A 21,334-nucleotide genomic window follows, 5' to 3' on the forward strand; every position below is an offset into this window, starting at 1 on the left:
CCGCGCGCCGAGCCGCCTCCCCCTCGTTCTGAGCCCGAGGCGCCCCGCGAGGAGACGCAAACCAGAGAAAGGCGGAGCCTAGCCGGGCGCGCAGGTGACGTCACCGCGCCGTCCCGCACCGATTGGCGGGGAGCGGACCCGGCGGCCTCCCCACGTGATCCCTCCCTTCCCCCCCGACGGCCCCCTCCCCCTTTCTCCCGCCGGCTCCTCCCCCCTCGCTGCAGTCGGAGCCGAACAGCGCTGCGCACCGCACCGTGTGGGGAGCCGGCGGCGGTGGGCACGGCCCGGCCGGTGAGTGCGGGCTCGGGCAGCCGGCCAGCAGGCTGGGAGCGGGGCCGGGCGAAGTAGGGGCCGCCCACGGCCTGAGGGACTCCCCGCGCTGAGGCGGAGGAAGGGGGGGCGGTGCTGGGCGGGGGGGGGCGGTGCTGGGCCTACTCCGGGGCCTGGCGGCCCCTTCCCGCCCGGCCTGAAGGTGAGCGGGTGCCTGGTCCCCCCCGGGCTCGGCCCGGCCCCCCGCTCCGCTCGCCCCATTGTGCTGTGGAGACAAAATGGCGGCGGATGGCGGTTGGGCCGGGAGTAAAAGCGGGGAGGGGGGGGAGAGAGTGGTACCGCGCGGGCGCAGAGGGGGTGCTGCGCGCGCACCTCACTCACCCCCCCCCCCCGCGCTGCCCGGCTGGGGGGGGGGGGGGGTTGGGGGATGGAAGGCGCGTGCGGGGTCTCGCGGCGGCCCCGGCTCCTCCACGCGCTGCTCGGGGCCGCTTTGTTCTCGCTGCCGCCTTTGCAAATGGCGGCGGCTGCGCGCGTGGGGGGCCCGATCCTTCCTCCCCGTGCGCGGCGCGAGGCAGGGGTTCCCGGGGCCGCCCGCTCCTCCTGCCTGCATAGGGCGGAGCGCCGCATCCCGGGCACCAGTGGGAGCCTGGCAGAGAGCCGCGCTCAGTGCACCCGTACTGCGGGGGGGGGGGACACAGGCCGGTAGCGGGGGCCTGGCGCGGTAAGGGACAGCGACTCCCCGAGGCCTGCATCCTGGCAGTGAGCTGCAGCGCTCTGCCTTTCTCAGTGCAATGCAACATAGCTCTGTGGGAGGGTGAATCAGGCAGGGCACAGGCCCGGAGGGGCACGCAGCAGAGAGGGGGAAACATGCGGCTGGGTCCCATTGAGTTCATCCCCCCCGGGAGCCACGATTTATTCTCCATGGGTTTGTCCAATCTGTTCTAAATGGACACCCACAACTTCCCTGATAGCTGAAATTTCTCCTTTGTTCTACTGCAGATCAGTTTTCAGAGCTGCTGGATTTCTGTCTAACTCAGAATTCAATTTAAAATACCACTCGCAGTAGGTATGCCATTACCAATCTGCAAAACCTGGAACTCTGCTTTCCACGAACATCCTGCCTCTCTTTACATTTGAGCCAGGTTTTGTAAATCTTCCCACCAACAGTCTGTTCTGGGACCAAGATTTGAACAACTCAAAAATGAGTGTCCTGAACTGTTACTGAATGAGAACTTGAAAGTGTAACTGGTTGTAAACAAAAATGAAATGGACTACCCAGTCTTATTCAAATTGAGGAAGTTAAAACAAATGGACTGTATAAATGGAGAAATAGACACTATTTTTATCCTCATCAATCTAAGATATCACAGAATAGATAGGGTATTTTTATAAAAAACAAAAAATTTTAAACCTTCAGCATTCTAATTACTCTCTTGCTTTTCACCCACGTGAGCCAGTTTGGGCCATTACTTTGTAAATGTAAGAACCCAATGTTTTTATAGCATTGGAATAATTAGTTAAATCATGGTTGAAGTGGAAATGATAGGAGAAAATTTTAGCATAGTAAAGAGAGCATTATGTGATTTCGAAGTGTGTGTGTGTTACCTTATTTTAGTCCTTTTCCCACGTTTTATTGAATGTTAACTTTGTGAAGCATTGTGATAGTTCACACACCATAAGTAGAATTAATGTTTTTGTCTGTTCTGTGGTTACCTTTCCTTCAAGGTCTGAATCCTGTGATGCTGCAGAAGCCATAAGTAGCTCTTATTCTCACATTAAGAAGGAGTTTCTGTGATCTTAAGTGCATAAATAATATTAGTCTTAGAAAACAGGAAATTTCAGTTTAATCTGCTGTAGCATTTTCTGAACGTGACTGTTACTTTTTTTTTTATTGACATGATTCAGAATTTCTCATCTCACTTGGATAGGGAACAATAGATATGTCAATAACAGATATTAATGCTTGGCTGTCAACGCTTATTTACAAAATGAATATTCAGGGTACAAATGAATTTAAAAGTGATTTTTAGTAAATTAAGTAGATATTTAGCTAACAGTTGAGGACATTTTTGAGTAATGGTACAAATACTTTCAGAAGTATTCAGAATCCAAACTCAGGCCTTCGGACAGGGGTTAGAGAGGTTAGGACTTGCATGTGTTCCTAACATAGGACGAGATGTGTGCCTATGTCAGAATACCAGCACACCTCTGTATTGCAGGATAAGAATGAATCCTGGAATTGTCTGAGACATCTAGGCTTCAGTCCTGCAAACACGTACACACATGCTTATCCTTATTATTGCAGGTAGTCTCATTGAAGTTAATGGGACTGCTCACAGTAGGAAAGTTAATCATGTTTGTAAATATTTGCAGAATTGCAGCCCTAGCTGTTTGTTTGAATATGCTATCATAAGAGGCTGCATGGTGAAAATTCCCCACTTGCTGTCACAAAGGATTAATGATAGTGGCTTGTCTTCATTATAGCGTATTACTTTGTGGGGTTGGGGGACTGCCTTTTCCTTCTGTATTGGTGCAGCACCTAGCACAGTGGGGTCCTGGTCCATGACGTGGCTCCTAGGCACTATGATTATGCAGCTAATAGAACATTATAGCAGCACTGCTTTAGTAAAATATGGGGTGTTTTGCCACTTCATTGCTAGCATTTTTTTTCTTCCTAACCCCTCAAAATAGTTTATATTTATTTAAGATGTGTCAGGATTAATTGCAAATTAGTATTATTGAAAAAGTGATATGGCATCCTGAGTATATTGTCAATGCTAAGTATTTTTATAGTACTTACTCATCAGGGTGTTTTTGTTTTTACTGTCTCCTAAGATACCTGTCTGCATGGATCCCAGTGTAATTTAATGTAATAAAAGTTAAAATTTAGTCCCCTTTTTGTGAAGATGTATGTTCATTTGCATACAGCTGAAATTTGAGTACATGTATTTGATTCTGATTTGTAAGATTGCCGTGTAAATCTGAGATAGGTAGAAAATGCCAGAGAAGGTTAATATGGATGCATTTAATCTAGTAAAACTAACTAAATTAAACAGTTTGACAAAATCTGAATTGAAATTAAGCAGAGCCCAGTAGTGGTTTTGAAGTTAAGGGTCTACCAGCACTTGTATACAACTATAATTTCTGTTGTAAACCTTTACAAATTTATTCATTAGCTTTGAGGCTTGATAACTTGGCATCATCTTTTTGAGCTCATTAAGAATTTCATGTTGGAGATGCCATATGCTTAGAAGTTTTTAGCCAGCACCTAACAGGTAATCTAGTTTCTTGAAGTTACTAGAAAGCTAGGAGTTTGGGGGTGGTAAATTGATCATGCTTTCCTTCTGCAAAACCTTACAAGGAGACTTACTAAAGATAAATATTTTCAAACTGATTTTGAATTACTGTCTCTATTCCAAGAAACCGTTGGTTCTTGTCATATTCTTATTTCATAGCTTCCTGCATTCTGACTGCTGTTTAAAACTAGAAGGGTAAAGCCAGCTTGGTGCTGGATTGTATTTTGGGCTTCATGCCAAAAGTCACCTGCACATCTGAAAACATTCTTGTCACCTTTCACAAAGAGTAGATATGAATCCTTAGGAGATGAATCTTACTGCCATCTATCTGCTATTAAAGAGCGATCCAATGAAGAAACAAAGGGGTAGAAGTTTGAGTTGATACATTGTTTAAAACCAGTTCTGGCATAAACTGTTTTAAAGCATTTTTGTTCATTTCTGAAGATGACCTCAGAATGGTGATGAGTAATCCCATGGAGATTCTTGTATAACTGTAGCACAACAATTATGGGCATTATCAAAACACTTGTATCCTACACAAAAATTAGCTATCTTAGAGTTTAGTTTGCACAAGTGTATTTCCTCATAGGTAGGCCTGGAAGGATTAGATTTTTATCAGTAAACATGGATTTCATTGAACACACACAAACTGATGGAAAAATGTTAACATTAAAATTTACACATAATCAAAGTAAGAAAAATGTTTGAATTATTAGGTTGGTTATAAGGATATTTACTTTGTATATTTTGACATGTGATCTTGACAATTTGTTTTAACGGTTATAAAGCTTTAATTTTTTGAATCTCAATGTCTGTCATGAAATAATTGTTTGACCCTCCCCATAATTTGTGCAACTAGTGAAAATTTAATTTGATAAAAATCAAAAAGGGTGCTTAAAAATAAACATCAGTATTATCCGTCAAAAGTATAAAAAACCTGAATTCTGCCAACCCTACTCATAACACAAATAGTGAAACAAGAAAAACAAAAATTAAGGCCACCAACATAACCGTACTTGCTCATATACCACCATAGTGAAAGGCTGCCCATTTACTTGTAGGCAGTAGGATGAGGAGGCGGTATGGGAAATAGTTTATCGCAAGTGATCACTTAGGCCTATCTGGGATGAATAGGCATTGGAGGATCCTTTCTGCTAGGACCCCAGGTTGTTCCTTTCGCCATAAAACTGCAGTGGTTAGTTAAAAGTTTGCAGTGATTCTGTTTTTCATGCTCCACTTCACTAGTGGAGACTAGTTTTGAATTAACTGGGGATTTAGCTTAGTTGCACTTACAAATTCATGTGTTTACAAAGTAGAGAGGGGCTTGTGTAGTGGATTTTTTTGGTAAAGAAAATGAGTGAGCATTTTAGGCAGAGGGAGGCTAAATCACTTGTCCAAGGCCACAGTGGGTACAGTGTAAGAGCTAGGATTAGAAATCAGGCAGTCTTTTTTGCTCAGACTATTGGACTCTTATAATTAAGTCTTTAGACAACATGAAACCTCACTCCTTTTGTGCTCTTGAATGAAATATAGCATAGGGTTGGCATTATACATTTAGGTCTGTGTAGTTATTTCCCATGTTGCACATCTTTAACATGCAAAGGATGTATGGTAATAGTTGTCAAACCTTTATTAAATGGATATATTTGATGTAGCACTTGATGAACTCTGGAATGTTTTCATCCTTCCTCTCAAAGTAAGAACTTTGTAAGCAAGTCATACATGTTAGAATGGTATCTATATGGCAAACTTGATTTTGATCATTATTCTGCAATTTTGTTATTGTTCAGCTACTATATCAATGCCTGTGAGTATTGGTCTCCAGGGGTAGAATACTTGGTCAGCTATAAACTGTTCATATGGTCCTAATCTACACAGTTTATACACCCAATTACTTTGATAACAAATTTGAGTTACAGATATGCACTTACCAAGTAGACAGATGATTTATCAGTCCACCTACAAATAATTGGTAATTATTTTTCTGTTTTTAGATTATAGGAAGCTGTATTGGTGTAGTTCCTTGGAGGAAGAAGCTAGATAAGTACTTTTTGAAAGCTTCAGCAAAGATTCGGAAGCAAAAATGGTAAGACTCTGAAATCTCCAGCTTTCAGAAATAAATATTATCCTTAGTCTATTATTAAATTGCATCAAATGTTGTCTTTTCAGCGACCGATGCGTATTTTTGTGAATGATGACCGCCACGTGATGGCAAAACATTCTGCTGTTTACCCAACTCAGGAAGAGTTGGAGGCAGTTCAGAACATGGTCTCCCATACAGAACGTGCTCTCAAAGCTGTATCTGACTGGATTGATGAACAGGAAAAAGTCAGTGGGGAGCAGCCAGAACCGGAGGCCATGGAAACAGCAGCTGAAGAAGAAAACAAAGAAGGAGGGTAAGTAATGGTACTAGTCAGCTGTTTTACAGGGACTCTGTCAAGTGCTTCAGTGGTGTTTTTTTCTCTAGACTGATAGTAATGTGCTCTTAAGTGCTTGAAAAGACATTAGTTCTCACTTTCCCCTAATTCTAACATTCCATAGCCAGAGGAAATAAACATGGAATTCAAGTAATTTTTCCTGTATATGTGTAGTAATATAACCATATTTTGGATCTAAACCATTACTGCTTTGTCCTGTGAACTTGGTTAATTATTTAAGTGTCCCTTTAAATGCACTTCAGGCTTTGACTTTTGTGCTGCCATAACTGCATTTACATATCTTTCACAGGGATCAGAAGGCTGCCGAGCATCTGACTAGGACCCTTCGTGGAGTGATGCGTGTTGGGCTTGTAGCAAAAGGCCTGCTACTGAAGGGAGACTTGGATCTTGAGCTAGTTCTCCTGTGCAAAGAGAAACCCACAACTGGTCTCTTGGACAAAGTAGCTGAGAATCTTGGAGTACAGCTTGCTGTGAGTAAAATCCTTTGATGATTGTGCATGCTTGTCACCGTGAACACAAACACACTCACACACAAGTGAATGGATTAAAGGGACTAGAAAGTAACTGGGATATTTATTAGGCTTCTTACTAAGACAGAATGGGAAAATGTGGTTAATATCTTTGTGCAGTCTTTACAGAACCACCTTGTAAAGTGGGTAGATGTCATTTGCCACAAACGATGATTATATAATCTCACTTCATAAACGAACTAAACTGGAAAGTGAGTTATAGCATCCGTACAAGGCTTGTGGAGACTACTTAAGGGAAAGGGCAGTGCTGTGCACTTGGAAGAAACGCATAGATCCAAGAGGAAATTTCTAAATGGTAAAATGATTCTATTGTAGACGATTACTGAAGATAAATATGAAATAATCCAGTCTGTGAGCGAAGCTGCAATTATCATTAAGAACACACAGGAGCCTCCATTGACGCTGACCATTCACTTGACATCCCCTGTTGTGAGAGAAGAAATGGAAAAACTGTTAGCTGGAGGTATGGAAGACTGAAAACGGCTAACAGTCAGTCTGGAAACTTACGTTGTCTGTTGCTAATCACTGTTAAAATGTGCTATTCAATTTCAGATTAGGTAGTCCAAGCTGTTTGACACAAAAATATTTCATGCAGACAAGACCAATTCAATTTACAGCTTGTAGTAATACAAGAGACCATGGATGTGGATAATTAGAAACAGACTCCTAAAATTGAGTAGCACCTTTCAAGTGGTATTTCACTTTACTTACTTGGGCCTTTAGTTCACTAATATGTAATGTTGTTTAAATCTTTTTTTATACCTAGCCATGTTAAAGGCCCACACAAATGACATCAAATGTAAGCTTGTACTTTAAAAAAATATTGAAGGCTTCTTGTAAATGACTTTTGCATGTACATGAAATTGGATATGTTATATAAAATGGTTTGTGTTGCAGCAAAAATGATAGGTGCACTGTTGGGTCTCTTTGGCTTTTTATCAGCTAAAGTTCAGAATTCCAGGACGTGATGCAGAGTTTTGGATAAAGTTAGACGCCATCCATGATCTTATTCAAACTTACTCTTTGGACTAAGACTTCAAAAATACCTTCACTTGAAAAATCTCTTACTATGATCAGTTCTGTATCACAAGCATCACACTATTTGACTCATGAACTTGTATGCATAGCAAGTGTTCGAACTAGCCTTATCTAAAACCCTGGTCTTCAGACACTTCAAAATTATTAACACATATCTTCAGTTTTGCTGCAGCACAGACTGGAGAATATTTTTGTGCTCTATTGATTGTCTGTGGTTCTGATATCTGACTTCGTCTACCAAGCCTTCTAGTTTGTCAATTTTAGGGACGCTGGACCTTTGACCAACAGGACGCACTCTGTCACGGGCCGGGGCCAGGGCAGTCAAGCCTTGTGGGCGGAGGGGGTTCCCTTGGCTTTAGAAAAGCCTTTACCTCTGCTCTGGATGTAGAGTGAGGGTTAACTTCAAACTTCCCTTTCTGTTAGGTACTGTAGCATTCTACTTTCTGAAGCTTTGTTAAAGCAGTATAGGCTTTCTGTCCCCTCCTACATAGAATTCCTCTTTCCCCTCATAGTATAGGAGTTAGCCTATTCCCTGTTACTTTAATCTCCCCCTCTCTGCAGTGTGAAGTTCCAGTTAAGGGTAATAAAGTGAAGTGTACTGCAGGCTATCCTTTCAGGTAAAGGGTATAGCTCAAGATCTTTTGGGAGCCTCCGCTGCCCTTTAGGAAGCTGCCTCATCCCCTCTCCACCTGACAGAACCCCCTTGGTCAAACTGTGCCTGTCTTCTTATTCCATCCACGAATAGAAACGCTATCAGTCAACGACACCCCGGACGTTCTGGACAGGCAGAAATGCCTTGCTGCCTTGGCGTCACTCCGACACGCCAAGTGGTTCCAGGTTTGCATTTTGTTCTTATATTTGTCTTTAAGTAGCCAGTTAAAGTTTACAAATTATCTAACTTTATATTAAAGTACTTTAACATTGGACGATAGTTGTGCTGAACTTAGCGTCTGTCAACCATACAGTTGCTAAAGAAGCACTTAAGCGAATTTAATGTTCGAAGATGACTTTTTTAATGAGTAGATGCATAGTTGCTGCTTTGTGTTAAGAGTAATGTCGCTTTTGTATACTGTAATTACTATTACATTATAAAATTGTAATGTAAATATAGTTTACCCTTGACAAAGTAGCACTGCAAAAATTAATATTTGTCTGCACATTAATTGGTTTTGGTATTTTTATTGAATATGCCTTTGCTTGATTACTTATTCTAGGCCAGGGCTAATGGTCTGAAATCGTGCGTCATAGTCATCAGGGTGCTGAGAGATCTGTGTACTCGGGTTCCTACTTGGGGACCACTTAGAGGATGGGTAATTCTTACTTTTTTTTTTTTTTTTTTTTTACTGTTTTCTGAATTGTTTGGTTTTATTCTTTAAGTCACTGGCGAGAACTGTTCTTCAGTCTGAAATTCCATTTTCACAAATGACAACTTCCTTTAATTTGAAGAAATTGAAGTATTCTGTTTTTGAAATACACTCTTGAAGACTTTCTATATGATATAATCACATGCTTTGGATCTGTGGGCTGAAATTAAAGTAACTTCTAAACTTATGGCAGTTACAGTCCTCTGCTTCTTATATCCAATTTGGCGATTCTTTTGCTGTTGCTTAGGCATCTGTTGTAAAGTTTCCCTAAAACAGTCATGTGTGCGCATCTCTCACTTTTTAAAATCTCAAATGTCTTACAGCCTCTGGAGCTGCTGTGTGAAAAATCAATTGGAACAGCTAATAGACCAATGGGAGCTGGTGAGGCCCTGAGGAGAGTACTTGAATGTCTTGCATCAGGAATTGTTATGCCAGGTTAGATGGTTCTCTGCATATACATTTCAAAGCAAGAAATCACATGGGATGCGATTAAAGTTTGGTACATTGTAATATTGTGTAGTAGTTACAAGGCCCCCCTCGTTGTCAGGGATGATCTAGGTCAGTGGTTCTCAACCTATTTACCATTGTGGGTTGCATATGTGGCCCACAATGTGTTATGTGGGTCGCATCCAATACTACCTGTATGGCCCTGAGGATGTCACATGGGCCGTAGGTCGGTGCTGATTGGGCTGCAAGCCGGCCCGTGGGCTGCAGGTTGAGAACCTCTGGTCTAGGTATACTTGATCCTGCCTCAGTGCGAGGTGAAGGACAAGATGACCTCTCGGCCCCCCAGCCCTACATTTCTATGATTCTGTGTTTGCACAGTTGAGATTTAAAAGTTCATAAAAATGTGTAGTGTATATTGGTATTACAGTACCATGGACTGTAATAGGGCACATGGACCCATGATGATAAGCCCTGTAGTGTGAAGTACCAGGTTCTACAAGTGTTAAATTGGTTGTCTTACTTTCTAAGTGGTTTTGACCAACTTCACTTATAACTGTACTTGTAAAATAATCCAGATAAATTTCAAAATGTTGGACATTGATCGGTGTTACACAGATGAGTGTTGAATGATGCCAAGGGAATACTTAGTTTAGTTTTTTTAGAAACACTAGGATAATTCTCTGCATATCTTCCTTGTTTCCTGCCTTCAGATGGTTCTGGTATTTATGATCCTTGTGAAAAAGAAGCCACTGATGCTATTGGGCATCTAGACAGACAACAAAGGGAAGATATCACACAGAGTGCTCAGGTATAGTTTTGCCTACAGATGTTGCAAAAACTGAATGAGTTCAATTTATGTTGAACTTCCATATTGGTTAATGGTAGTTTAGTAACCTCACTGAGGTTGGTTTTAATTTTTTTAATACCTAGTCATGTAAAAAAATGGGTCTCACACTAAAAAAGAAATTTATAGTTTCATCTACCAGAAGCAAAGTATCAGGTTTTAAGTAGTGACTTACCACTATGACCCAGGTTTTGGATTGAATTTAGAATTCTAAGGAGCATCCCATTTAAACTGAGGTGTCTTTTTTTGGTGTGTTTTTTGTTTTTGTTTTTTTTGTGCAGGGGTGGGTAGAAGATTCCTCTTTGAACCTCTGCAGTGAGCAAATATTACGTTAGCAACTTGGGCATCCCATTAACATGTGTTCCATCTTTCTAGCATGCTCTGAGACTTGCTGCTTTTGGCCAGCTTCACAAAGTCTTGGGGATGGATCCCCTGCCTTCCAAGATGCCCAAGAAACCAAAGAACGAAAATCCAGTTGACTACACTGGTAGGTATTGTAATAAACGAATACATTCTCAGTGCCCAGTGCTCTTGCTACTCTGTCACTCAGTAATTGATATATTTAGCTGCCTCTTATGGTTTTTACAGTCCAGATTCCCCCCAGTACCACATATGCCATCACTCCAATGAAGCGCCCTATGGAGGAGGATGGAGAGGAGAAGTCTCCCAGCAAAAAGAAAAAGAAGATTCAGAAAAAAGGTATTGAGTTAACCAGAGGTAGGTAACAAGTTGCTGCCTAAGAGCTGTTTTCAGACTAAAGGAGGGGCAAACTGCAGAAGAAAGTGTTTCTTGTGGAATGGCTTGTAAATCTGAGTGACTGGATTTTTCTCCTGCTTTTTAAGGCTTTATCAAGTGTAAATGATCCTTTCAAATCTGTACTTCTAAACAAGAAGTCCACAGTGGCAGATTGTAACCTCTTATTGTCTGAACTCAGTTGTCAAGTTTGTCTTAAAACAAATGTGCATGTCTGACAAAGAACAAACTGTTTTTTCTGTTTAGAGGAAAAAACTGAACCTCCCCAGGCTATGAATGCACTGATGAAATTAAATCAGCTAAAACCTGGTCTCCAGTACAAACTTGTGTCTCAGACTGGTCCAGTTCATGCTCCTATCTTTACTATGTCTGTGGAAGTCGATGGCAGCACGTTTGAGGCATCAGGACCTTCCAAAAAGACAGCCAAATTGCATGTGGCAGTAAAGGTAAGAAGTTTGTCTGCATGTAAACACTTTTTTTTTTCCCCTTCCAAATTCCTTTCTCTAAAAAACATTAGTATCCAAACAGTTATTCCCTTAAACTTGATCTTCTGGAAGATCATGTTAAAAATCGTGTGTGAAGTGTGTAGGCCCTTCTACACTGGATACAGTTTTGTGTTAAAGTTAAAACACTGAAATAGTAGCAGCACTTGATGGATTAAGTAAATCGCTAGCCAGAAGACTTTACCCTTCTTGTTGCGAATCTTTAAAGAGCCTGCAGGGCCTGGGGGAATGGTTATAGCCTCCTGGAAGTTCCAGCACCATCAGTGGGGATGGATGAAGCTTGGGCTAATACTACATTTGGAATGAATGGAGGTAGTAATTTCTGGGACAGGGCCAATGGGACCCACTTCTACACAGCCTTCTCAACTGCTTATCTCACAGTAGAGAACCATGGAGGATATGTCAGCACTTCTCAATGGCCTTTCTCTCTTCCCGCACCCCCAGGTGTTGCAGGATATGGGTTTACCCACAGGAGTGGAAGGCAAAGAGTCTGGAAAAGGAGATGAATCGGCAGAGGAAACAGAACAGAAACCAGTAGTTGTTGCTCCTCCTCCTGTAGTGGAAACTATCTCTACACCCAGTGCTGCTTCTCCTCCCTCAGAGCAAACTTCAGAGGTGAGCACAAACTTTTTACATCTTGTGAACCAAATCTTTCCTCCATCCTTCAGGAGAGCGATGTTGTGACAAGCTGCTCAAATGATTCTTTCACGAGTCTGAAACTCTCAAGCACTTTTTAAAAGGAATACTGTCCACTTGAGTTTCAGTGGAGTTTTGGTTCAATAGTGTGTCCTGAAACTCCTTAGAGTCCTGTAAAATATTTGAGGATTTTTTTCTCTCTCCTGTTTTGAAGGGGTATTCTAAGTAAGGAGGACACTGACTATACATAATGCTGACAAATGCAAAATAAAACTGATAAAAATCATTAACTTTTCAGTTATAGTAATTATAGGGGTTATAACTGACATTTTTATACCTCAAACTTAACTTTCAATGTAATTTTCCCTTTAAGATTAACATTTTCCTTAATTATAAAAACCACAAACATACATTGGATAACTCCAAGTCCAACAGCTCGTTGGACCTTTATCGGCACTTCTAATTTATTTTAGAATGTGAAACAACAGGGACCAATCCTGACGAAGCATGGCAAGAATCCAGTGATGGAACTCAATGAGAAGAGGCGTGGTCTAAAATACGAACTGATTTCAGAAACAGGTGGCAGCCATGACAAGCGCTTTGTCATGGAGGTGAGTTGACTTTGTAGTCCTCTGTACACAAGGTTACATTTATAGACATTCTGTGCAGTTTTAACTTCCAGGCCTAGTAAAATTTCACTAGTTCATACTAATTTCTGTCTGACACTGCGCATGGAAGTAGCAAGCTATGCCATAATTTACCAACATGGCAGTGACAAAAGTGACTCCTCTTGTGTGGCTATTACTGATTCATAGCATGTTTATTTAATCTATTTCTAAGGTTGAGGTTGATGGGCAGAAATTTCAAGGAGCTGGCTCAAACAAAAAAGTGGCAAAAGCCTACGCTGCTTTAGCTGCCCTAGAGAAGCTGTTTCCCGATGCTCCCGTTGCTATTGAGCCCAATAAGAAGAAAAGAGCCCCTGTACCTGCAAGGGGAGGACCCAAGTTTGCAGTAAAGGTAGGTAGACTTGCTGGTGTGTGTGTGGTAAGCAATACTACTCAACCCCCCGGAGAGACTGGGGAGGGGTGGTGGTTATCCCAGTTTACCTTCGGAGAAATGGAGATTGATTTACCCTTAGTTTTAGAATTAGGACCAAACACGCAGGTTCGTGGCTCAGTTCTACCCGCGTTGAACTTTAGAAACACAAATCAGTTTCATCGTGGACATTTAAATACTGATTTAAAAACAGGATTGTGTAACAAGTCATCTTTTCCACAGCAGCATAATCCAGGTTTTGGAATGGGAGGCCCCATGCACAATGAAGTGCCACCTCCCCCAAATCTGCGTGGACGTGGTAGAGGAGGCAACATCAGAGGCCGTGGAAGAGGCAGAGGTGGATTTGGTGGTGGCAATCATGGTGGCTATATGAATGCTGGTGAGTTACCATGAATGTTTCACTCTAACTCGATGTCTGCTGTCTCATGTTAAACTTAATACACGTAAAATGAAGTAGCTGTTCACAAATTATCTCCAATGGAGTTGATGAGCTTTCTTGCAAGTTCCTACATTACACAAGTTAGATAACTTACACTGTAGTTTATTGGAAGTGAAGTTTGTTTTAATAGCTTTTCATTAACAATAGAAAATGAATATCTTAGAGTAATTGCTTTACTCCATTCTAGGAGCCGGATACGGAAGCTATGGTTATGGAGGAAATTCTGCAACAGCAGGCTATAGTAAGTGTTAATGTTTTAATCTTTGAAACACAGCACCCTATTGGGGTTACTCAAATTCTGGATTACAACATACAGTGATATACCTGTACCTGAACCATCATAGCATGTTCATTTTTAAAATGCGAAATAATGAAAGGGAGCTGAATCAGATGTTTAAAACTTAAACTCAAATCCAGGTGACTTTAGGTTTCCTCTTCAAATGTGAATATTTTAAATTTCTCTGCTTTAAGCCATGTGAAGCAATCCACCACTCTTGTGAATAAGATTTTCCCGAAAATACACAGCTATTTGTCTTGAGAAGAAACCTTCATTGGGGGGTGACAGGAGCAGAGAAATCTAAAACATGACTTTCAAATGTGGCGCATTTTGCCATCTTCAAAAGAATTCTAATTTTTTTCTCTGCTCTGTCTCCCCCTTTTGTAGGTGACTTTTTCACAGACTGCTACGGCTATCATGATTTTGGGTCTTCCTAGATCATCTAAAAGTATTGCAAAAAAACAGCTTTTTACTCCAATTTTCTCGAACTCCAAAACCCAAAGTGTTCGTGCTGTGTCCCTGTGCTTCACTGGGTTTCTCAACAGTGGCTTTTCACCGCAGCTTGTCTGAAACTATTAGCCTGCAGAACTTAAGACAGTGGCAGTTTTTATTGTGATTTGCCTTTGAACTTGGTTGTAATTTGATGTACACAACAGGGGGAACTAATTATCCAAGAACGTTTTTGTGCAATTTGCACAAATTTTAAAATCAGCTCTGTTCAGCATAAAGGCAAAACGCCCACCTTTGCTTTTTATGGAAAGCATTACTTTATTTTTAAGAAACAAATACTGAAGTTTTAATCTACGTTTGTCTTAATTTACAGCAGGTTTTGTACAAAATTTAAGCCTTTTAATAAACACCAGAACTTGGGTTGATGCCTCTGACAGTAGGGAAGATACTTACGTTTCTGAATCTAGTACAGCCCAGCTTTTTAAGCATGCAAAATGGTGACTTGTATGTGGAATCCTATGTGCTAAATTAATCTTTACATCCTTTGTAATACATTGGTGGATAAATGCTGGAGGGGTGTGACTTATTGTGGCTGATAGCTAGTATACTGTCAAAGGTATTGTATTGTGCTTCCAATACTGGTACAATAAATATCCAGGCATTAAGGAGTTGTAAAAAATGTCAGTTTTGATGAGTTCTAAAAATGCATGGGTTCATTAGTTACATAAAAACGGGCTTTTTTGATCCAAGCATAAAGGGCCTAAAGCACTTCAAAAACTAAAATGTCCAAGAGTTGCAAACCCCAGCAGGCTGACTGGTTGCTCAGGCCATCTGATATTCTCTATAGTTTATGCCTCTTGTAAAAATACACATTGCTCTAAAAGCAGAAGTATTTAATAGCCCGGACAATGAAACTTCATAAGAGTTTGAAGTCTCAGGGAATCAATTGCCCTTTGAGACTCTCGAATGTTTAATAAAACATGTGTTTGGTCCTTTATTCTTGCTATGATACTTATGTTTCAAAATTGTATTTTCTTTGTCACTGTTCTTTTTAGCTGCAAATCCTGCAGCATTGCATTAATTTAATTTGTGAGGCTCAATAACATTGAGTTAACTCAGTAATTTAAACTGGTGAAAACAGTAACCTGTGAAACATCAGGTTGTTGAAACCTCCTTGGGCAAAATTTTAAATATTCAGTGTGAACACTTTTTTTAAAAAAATAATGCATGTCCTATTTTTTTTAGAAAGTTATTGTTTGAGATAATGTCTTTTTATACAAGGGAATAGATATTGTTCTGAATGAGGTGAAAATGCCATTTTTTTTAAATGAATACATGTTAAAGTAACTTGTGTGTTGGATATTTTTATTCAGTAGTTTTAACTGAACGGGGGTGGAATTCAGGTGCTTAGTTAAATATGAAGGGTTCATCTAGAAATGACTGTCCCAAAAGCTGTCTTAACTCACTTGGGAAAGGAGTCAACTTCCACCATTTACGTTTTCAGCTCAGGTGATGCAAGTTTCTCCCTCACCTCCCATTCGGAAGAAGCTCACTTCTGCATTCTTTCATATATTCTTTTGCTATAACTCTGGATCTCTGTTTGTAGCAAAGCCTGGAGTTTAGTACCAAGCTACGCACTACAGGGATATTGTTATTGTGGTATGGTTGTGCCGTAACCATGTTATAACTTCTCTTGGGTGGAAAGAAATATTAAAGAACCTTTTTTCTGCCCCATTGGAACGTGGCCTTCTGCCACAGAAGAAGAAACATGTTATAACACGTTTATTTGCATAGTGTGAAAAGGACCTTACCCTAATTTAGAAGTGGGGTGAAGTCTGTTTAAATGGTTACTCCAGGAGTATTAGATGTTTTAAACTAGTATGCAAAATAAAGAAAAAAGCTAGATGGTTTCTAGAGCCAGCTCTTCTGTACAAACTGCAGTTTGTATGTTGGAGATGAGCTCTGAGTCACATTCTATCATTCAGATGGGCTCTTTAAAGTTTCACAAATGTGGAGCTGTTAAAACAAAAATCACAAGTTTACTCCTTGACTTTCTAACTTTACACTCTTCTCTGTTTGAGAAGTACTAAGTTCTTAATACACCCCTCCTTTGTTTCTAATGTAGTTTAAATCAGTAAAGCTCCACCTGTCTGTGAAGCATCACTTAAGCTCCTGGAGCTGTGCGTACTCTACTCTGGGCGGTGATGCAGGTTTTTGTCTAGATTCTAGTGGCTGTTGTTTCTTGATAAATAAGAATCATGACCTTTATTAAAAAATCAAATGCAACATGCCTCCTCTCGTCTTAAGTTATTAAAGTAGGCCAATTCTCTAGGGCCCGAACTGAACAATCCTGTTAAACTTGAACATGTTTAAATTGGGCAGGAAAGTAGTTACTTAACAGTGCAAGATTCAGTCTGTTAGTGCCACAGGCTGATCAGAAAATAAGTTTCAAGCTGCCAAAAGACTAAGTACAACGTTATTCCAGTTATTCCTTTTGGGGTTCCTCGGCCCCAACACAGGGTTCTGGTAACCTTCTGAGTTCATGCTGGTGCCAGAATTTGATGGAATGAGCACTTTGGTACAATTGAATAAGCTTTGTATAAGGCATCTTTACTTTTAGTCCAATTATTGCTATTCAAACAGCACTTCATGTGGAAAGTGCTCTTTATTTTAGAGTGATTTGCATGGGTGTTGGCTCCAAGTCCTTGTCACTGGAGTAAGATTCTTCCTGATTGTTATTCCTTTTCTGTGGAGAATGAGCTTCAATTATCATTGGTGGCTAGCTTGTCTCCAACTTTGTAGAACATGAAGTAGTAACTGTTAGATACTGTAACATGCATTGGAAAAACCACTAGTCACCTTGAACTTAGTTCTAGAATTTGGTATAGATACTTAAAGTTCTACACCCATTTAATTCCTATGACTTGGAGAGTTGTTAAATGAGCAGTGAGAGTAACTGGAAGATCCTATGTCAGTGTATAGTGATTCCTTATCTACTTAAATGAACGAAGTGTTACACCTGTTGGCCTTGTCTGGAATTACTTAAATCTTTATTCATGTGTTGGTCAAAATAGTCCTAGATTCTAAACTGCTGCTTATATAATAGCAAAGCATCGTAGTGTGATATAAGGCACACAACCATTTACATTTAATTAAGGTATTTTAAAACACAGTGGTGGAGTGACTGTTTCCTCAAGCCTATCGGAAACACCGTTTGACTTCCTCTTCCTTTGTTCAGGCCAGTTTTATAGCAATGGTGGTCACTCCGGCAACACAGGAAGTGGTGGAGGTGGTGGTGGCGGCGGGGGCTCCTCTGGCTATGGATCCTACTACCAAGGTGGTGACAACTACAGCTCACCAGTTCCACCCAAACATGCTGGAAAGAAGCAGCAGCATGGAGGACAGCAAAAACCTTCCTATGGGTCAGGGTATCAGTCCCACCAAGGCCAGCAACAGCAGTCATACAACCAGAATCAGTACAGCAATTACGGCCCTCCACAAGGCAAACAAAAAGGATATAATCACGGACAAGGCAACTACTCTTCTTACTCTAATTCCTACAACTCCTCTGGCGGAGGATCAGACTACAACTACGAGAGCAAATTCAGTGAGTGGGGGGGTTTATCTGGTTGGAAGTGTGGTGTGGCCCTCTTCCCCCTGAGTGTGTTCTTGTCACTGCAACGGGGGGTTCCATGAAGTCTCTGGCACTCCGAAGCAGCCAGGTTGACTGAACTTTGGACTTAGTAGTCTGCAGCTCAGTACTCCAAGGGGCTGAAATTTAAAAATGGAATGAAATTTTTTATAAGGACCTCAGTAGATACTTAAGGTTTAAATGCTACATTTGGGGGGCGAGGCAGAGACTTCCACAGGGAGTATGAAGAGTCTTTTTTGGGGTGAGCAAGTGGTACCGCCTTAAACATTTGCGTTTTAGTTAGCTTCAGGAATTGTGATGATGGTACGTCAATGCCATATTGGCATGAGAGTCCATCATGGGCGTGTTGCTCTGCTGAAACTTCCTTTATTGGTTAAGGAGCAGTGCCATGGAATCAGGGACATGAACGGGATTAGAACGAATCTTCAAGGCCCGCAAACACTTCTGTCCAGAAATACTGTTTGTTTATGGTATACAGCCCAAATGAAAGATAGCTAGTGAGACTGACTAGCCCTCGATCACGTGGCTGGTCTGAGATGTAGGGAATTACAAACTCTAAATGCAGGCCCATTCTGAGTACTGACCTGTCTATTCCCTGGTGATTCTGGGCAGAAAATCTGTGGGTTTGACATAAATATATCCTCCTATTTCGTATAGTTTAGATCTGGTGTTTAGTGTTCAACTGGAAAGAAGCAGGACTCCCAGTGAATGTAAATCTATTATAAAATGGACACCCTGTACACTTCATTCCAGAGTGAGACCCTGTTATACTTAAGGCTGGTCTACACTGGAAACTTACGTCAGCATAGTTACATCTCTCATCTGTGTGACAAGCTACACCCCAGAGAGAAAGCTAAGCTGACCTAACCCCTCGTATAGTCAGTGCTAGGACTATGGAAGAATTCTTCCATGGACCTAGCTACTGCCTCTCGGAGGTGGGTTAACTACAGCAATGGGAGAACCCCTCCCATCGCTGTAGCGAGTGTCTACACTGAAGAGATTCAGTAGCGCAGCTGCAGCTGTGCCGCTGTAGTGTTTTCAGTGGCGACATAGCCTTAGTTGTTTGCTGCCAAATGTAGCAGATGCCAGATTGGCCTTTTGACCTGTTAGACTGATCTCTCTTCCATTCTGATGCTACTTCCCATGGTCAGTCAGAGCTGTACCAAGGAGAGACTATAGTCTGTTATAGGGTAACTCCTCCACAGCCTGTAAAATTGTGCTGTCTCTTTATGGATATTGTCTGCTACATTACCACTAATGTGATCAGTTGGCATTTAGTCTTTAATAGCTTTAGAAGAATAAACATTTGAGAGTTCTGCTCTTTCCATCACAAATCAAACTGCTTCAGGGCACTTATGCCAAAAGCCTGCCTGCCTGTTTACATCCAACACTCATGTAGTTTTTGGCTAGGCAAGGCTAACTGAGGCTACCCATGTGACTCCGCCAAAAAATTACCCAAGTCCCCACTCTCCACAAAAGGTATCTTTTTACTTGCATGAGCTGTTCTTCCAGACCCCGCAGCCGTACACAATGTACAGGCTGTGGAGAAGTTACCCTGTCACAGACTATAGTCTCTCCTTGGTACAGCTCTGACTGATCAAGCTTCTGCTGCTCGGGCAGCTGGGCCCGTGGCGCTTTTACCAGCCAAAGGCTGCAGGGGAAAGATTTTCTCTAATTGAACACTTGGCCGTAACCCTTACCTTGATGAGTCATAAACTCCTTGGCAGTTTCTGTTACTAGCTCAGTTCTATATTGATAGTCTGGGTATTTTTAAGGTGTCCTGGTCTAAGAGCAAAGTTGCAGACCTCATTGTCAGGCTTGCTCAGCGTGTGTTCTCCATTGCAGATTACGGTGGCGGCAGTGGCCGTGGTGGAGGTGGAGGAAATAACTATGGGTCAGGAGGTGCCTCATACAATACTGGTTCACACAGCGGCTATGGGGGAGGATCTGGGGGAGGAGGGTCGTCTTACCAAGGTAAGCAAGGTCAGTACACAACCCTCTTCGGCTCTCCTTTTGTTAAATGTTTTTGTGTGGTGCGAAGATGCAGTCACCACTCTTCTGTTTTCTGTGTGCACTCTGCTGGATGGCAGCCCGGACTGGATAAGTAACAACAATTCTTGTTGCGTACGGTTGTGTTAAAATAGCTCTTGTCTCACAACGTGGTTTAGATGAACTCCTCTCTCCATTTCAGGTGGATATTCTTCTCAGACTAACTACAGCTCTCCCGGTTCAGGCCAGAATTACAGCGGACCCCCAAGTTCCTACCAAGCTTCCCAAGGCGGCTACGGCAGAAACGATCACAGCATGAATTATCAGTACAGATAAACAGACCCTTTCTCCATGGGTGTGAAGTTTTGTTACCTTCTGCACTTGCGCACCCTTTGAATATTCAGTTTTATTGCATCACAGTAAACATGTAAACCCCTGTTTCCATGTTGCAGTGCTCTTTGTGATATCCGTCACTAATGGTTGAGTACCTGTAATTCCATACTTAGCTGTATTTTGGACATCTATGTATTTAATGGTTTGTTAGTTGCCATTACAACTTTGTCTAAATAGAATTTTTGAGTTAATAAAATTTCAGTATCCTTTTTCTATTTAAAATGGTCATTCAAGTGTTAACCCAGTATGGCTTTAAATAGATAAGGGATATGCCATCTGTTAATGCTTTTGTGAAGTGAGTTAAACAAGCTTTCTGTATTTTAATGCTTTAGTGTTTCAGTTTTATAAGTGAAGATTTTATTTTAAAAACCAGTGGGAAAGAGTGGGTTTTGTATGTCTGGATCATTCAGGCAGTACATCTGGATTAAGCTGAATGTAGACAAATAAACACAAACTCTTGATGTCTTTGTCTCCAAACGTGTAGTTTTGCCTTGCATACAAATGTCAGCTAGAATGTTTGTCTGCAGCAAAGTAACTTTTTCCTCCTCCTTTAATAGACACAGTGACACAAATAGTGAAAAATGGCCAGAAAACCATTTTGCAGAAATATATCCAGCAGCCCCAGACGTTTGCAGATGAGAAACCTGAATTAAATAGCTGTTCTATCAATATAGAAAGCAAAACTCAGTTCGTTCTGCTGGACGTGCTGCCCTAGGTACCCAGGGACTGGAAGAGGTGAGAGATCAAAAGGAAATCAGATCCTGAAGTACTTTTACATAAAAGAACAGCAGTTCTTCTCCACCTGGTTCTGGAGAACGTGGATACCTAAGAGCACCAGGCTGTCGCAAACACTGACTCTTGCCAGAATTAAAAAACTGGCCTACGTCGCTCTTGGCCCATGAAAGATAGAGTGGAAGCTGAGAGTCCTGTCCCAAGCAGGCATGTCTGAAATGCCTTAG

At 41.4% G+C, this 21,334-nt stretch overlaps 1 protein-coding gene across 15 annotated transcripts; it reads left to right on the forward strand.

Moving 5' to 3' along the window:
- Positions 1 to 202: 202 nt before the first annotated feature.
- Positions 203 to 20,838, forward strand: ILF3 (interleukin enhancer binding factor 3). Of its 15 annotated transcripts, none has more exons than XM_065419079.1 (20): positions 203 to 291; positions 5,561 to 5,652; positions 5,736 to 5,962; positions 6,294 to 6,474; positions 6,850 to 6,997; positions 8,318 to 8,409; positions 8,787 to 8,882; positions 9,260 to 9,371; positions 10,094 to 10,191; positions 10,603 to 10,714; positions 10,816 to 10,944; positions 11,227 to 11,426; positions 11,928 to 12,098; positions 12,593 to 12,730; positions 12,960 to 13,136; positions 13,398 to 13,554; positions 13,802 to 13,855; positions 17,580 to 17,948; positions 19,839 to 19,976; positions 20,185 to 20,838. In XM_065419079.1, the coding sequence occupies exons 2-20, from the start codon at positions 5,650 to 5,652 to the stop codon at positions 20,316 to 20,318; spliced, it is 2,736 nt and encodes a 911-aa protein (XP_065275151.1). In that variant the 5' UTR covers positions 203 to 291; positions 5,561 to 5,649; the 3' UTR covers positions 20,319 to 20,838. The 15 variants fall into 15 exon arrangements, with proteins under 15 accessions (XP_065275151.1, XP_065275155.1, XP_065275154.1 ...); XM_065419083.1 differs by having other exon boundaries at positions 19,839 to 19,967; XM_065419082.1 differs by having other exon boundaries at positions 13,401 to 13,554.
- The last annotated feature ends 496 nt before the right edge of the window (positions 20,839 to 21,334 follow it).

Source organism: Emys orbicularis, chromosome 19, assembly GCF_028017835.1.
Source record: "Emys orbicularis isolate rEmyOrb1 chromosome 19, rEmyOrb1.hap1, whole genome shotgun sequence".
In the NCBI taxonomy this organism is placed as follows: Eukaryota; Metazoa; Chordata; order Testudines; family Emydidae; genus Emys; species Emys orbicularis.

Coding starts and splice junctions, on each gene's coding strand:
- ILF3 (XM_065419079.1), top strand. Junction 6,998..8,317: donor GGAAAAACTGTTAGCTGGAG/GTATGGAAGACT, acceptor ATCCACGAATAG/AAACGCTATCAGTCAACGAC. Junction 8,410..8,786: donor GACACGCCAAGTGGTTCCAG/GTTTGCATTTTG, acceptor TACTTATTCTAG/GCCAGGGCTAATGGTCTGAA.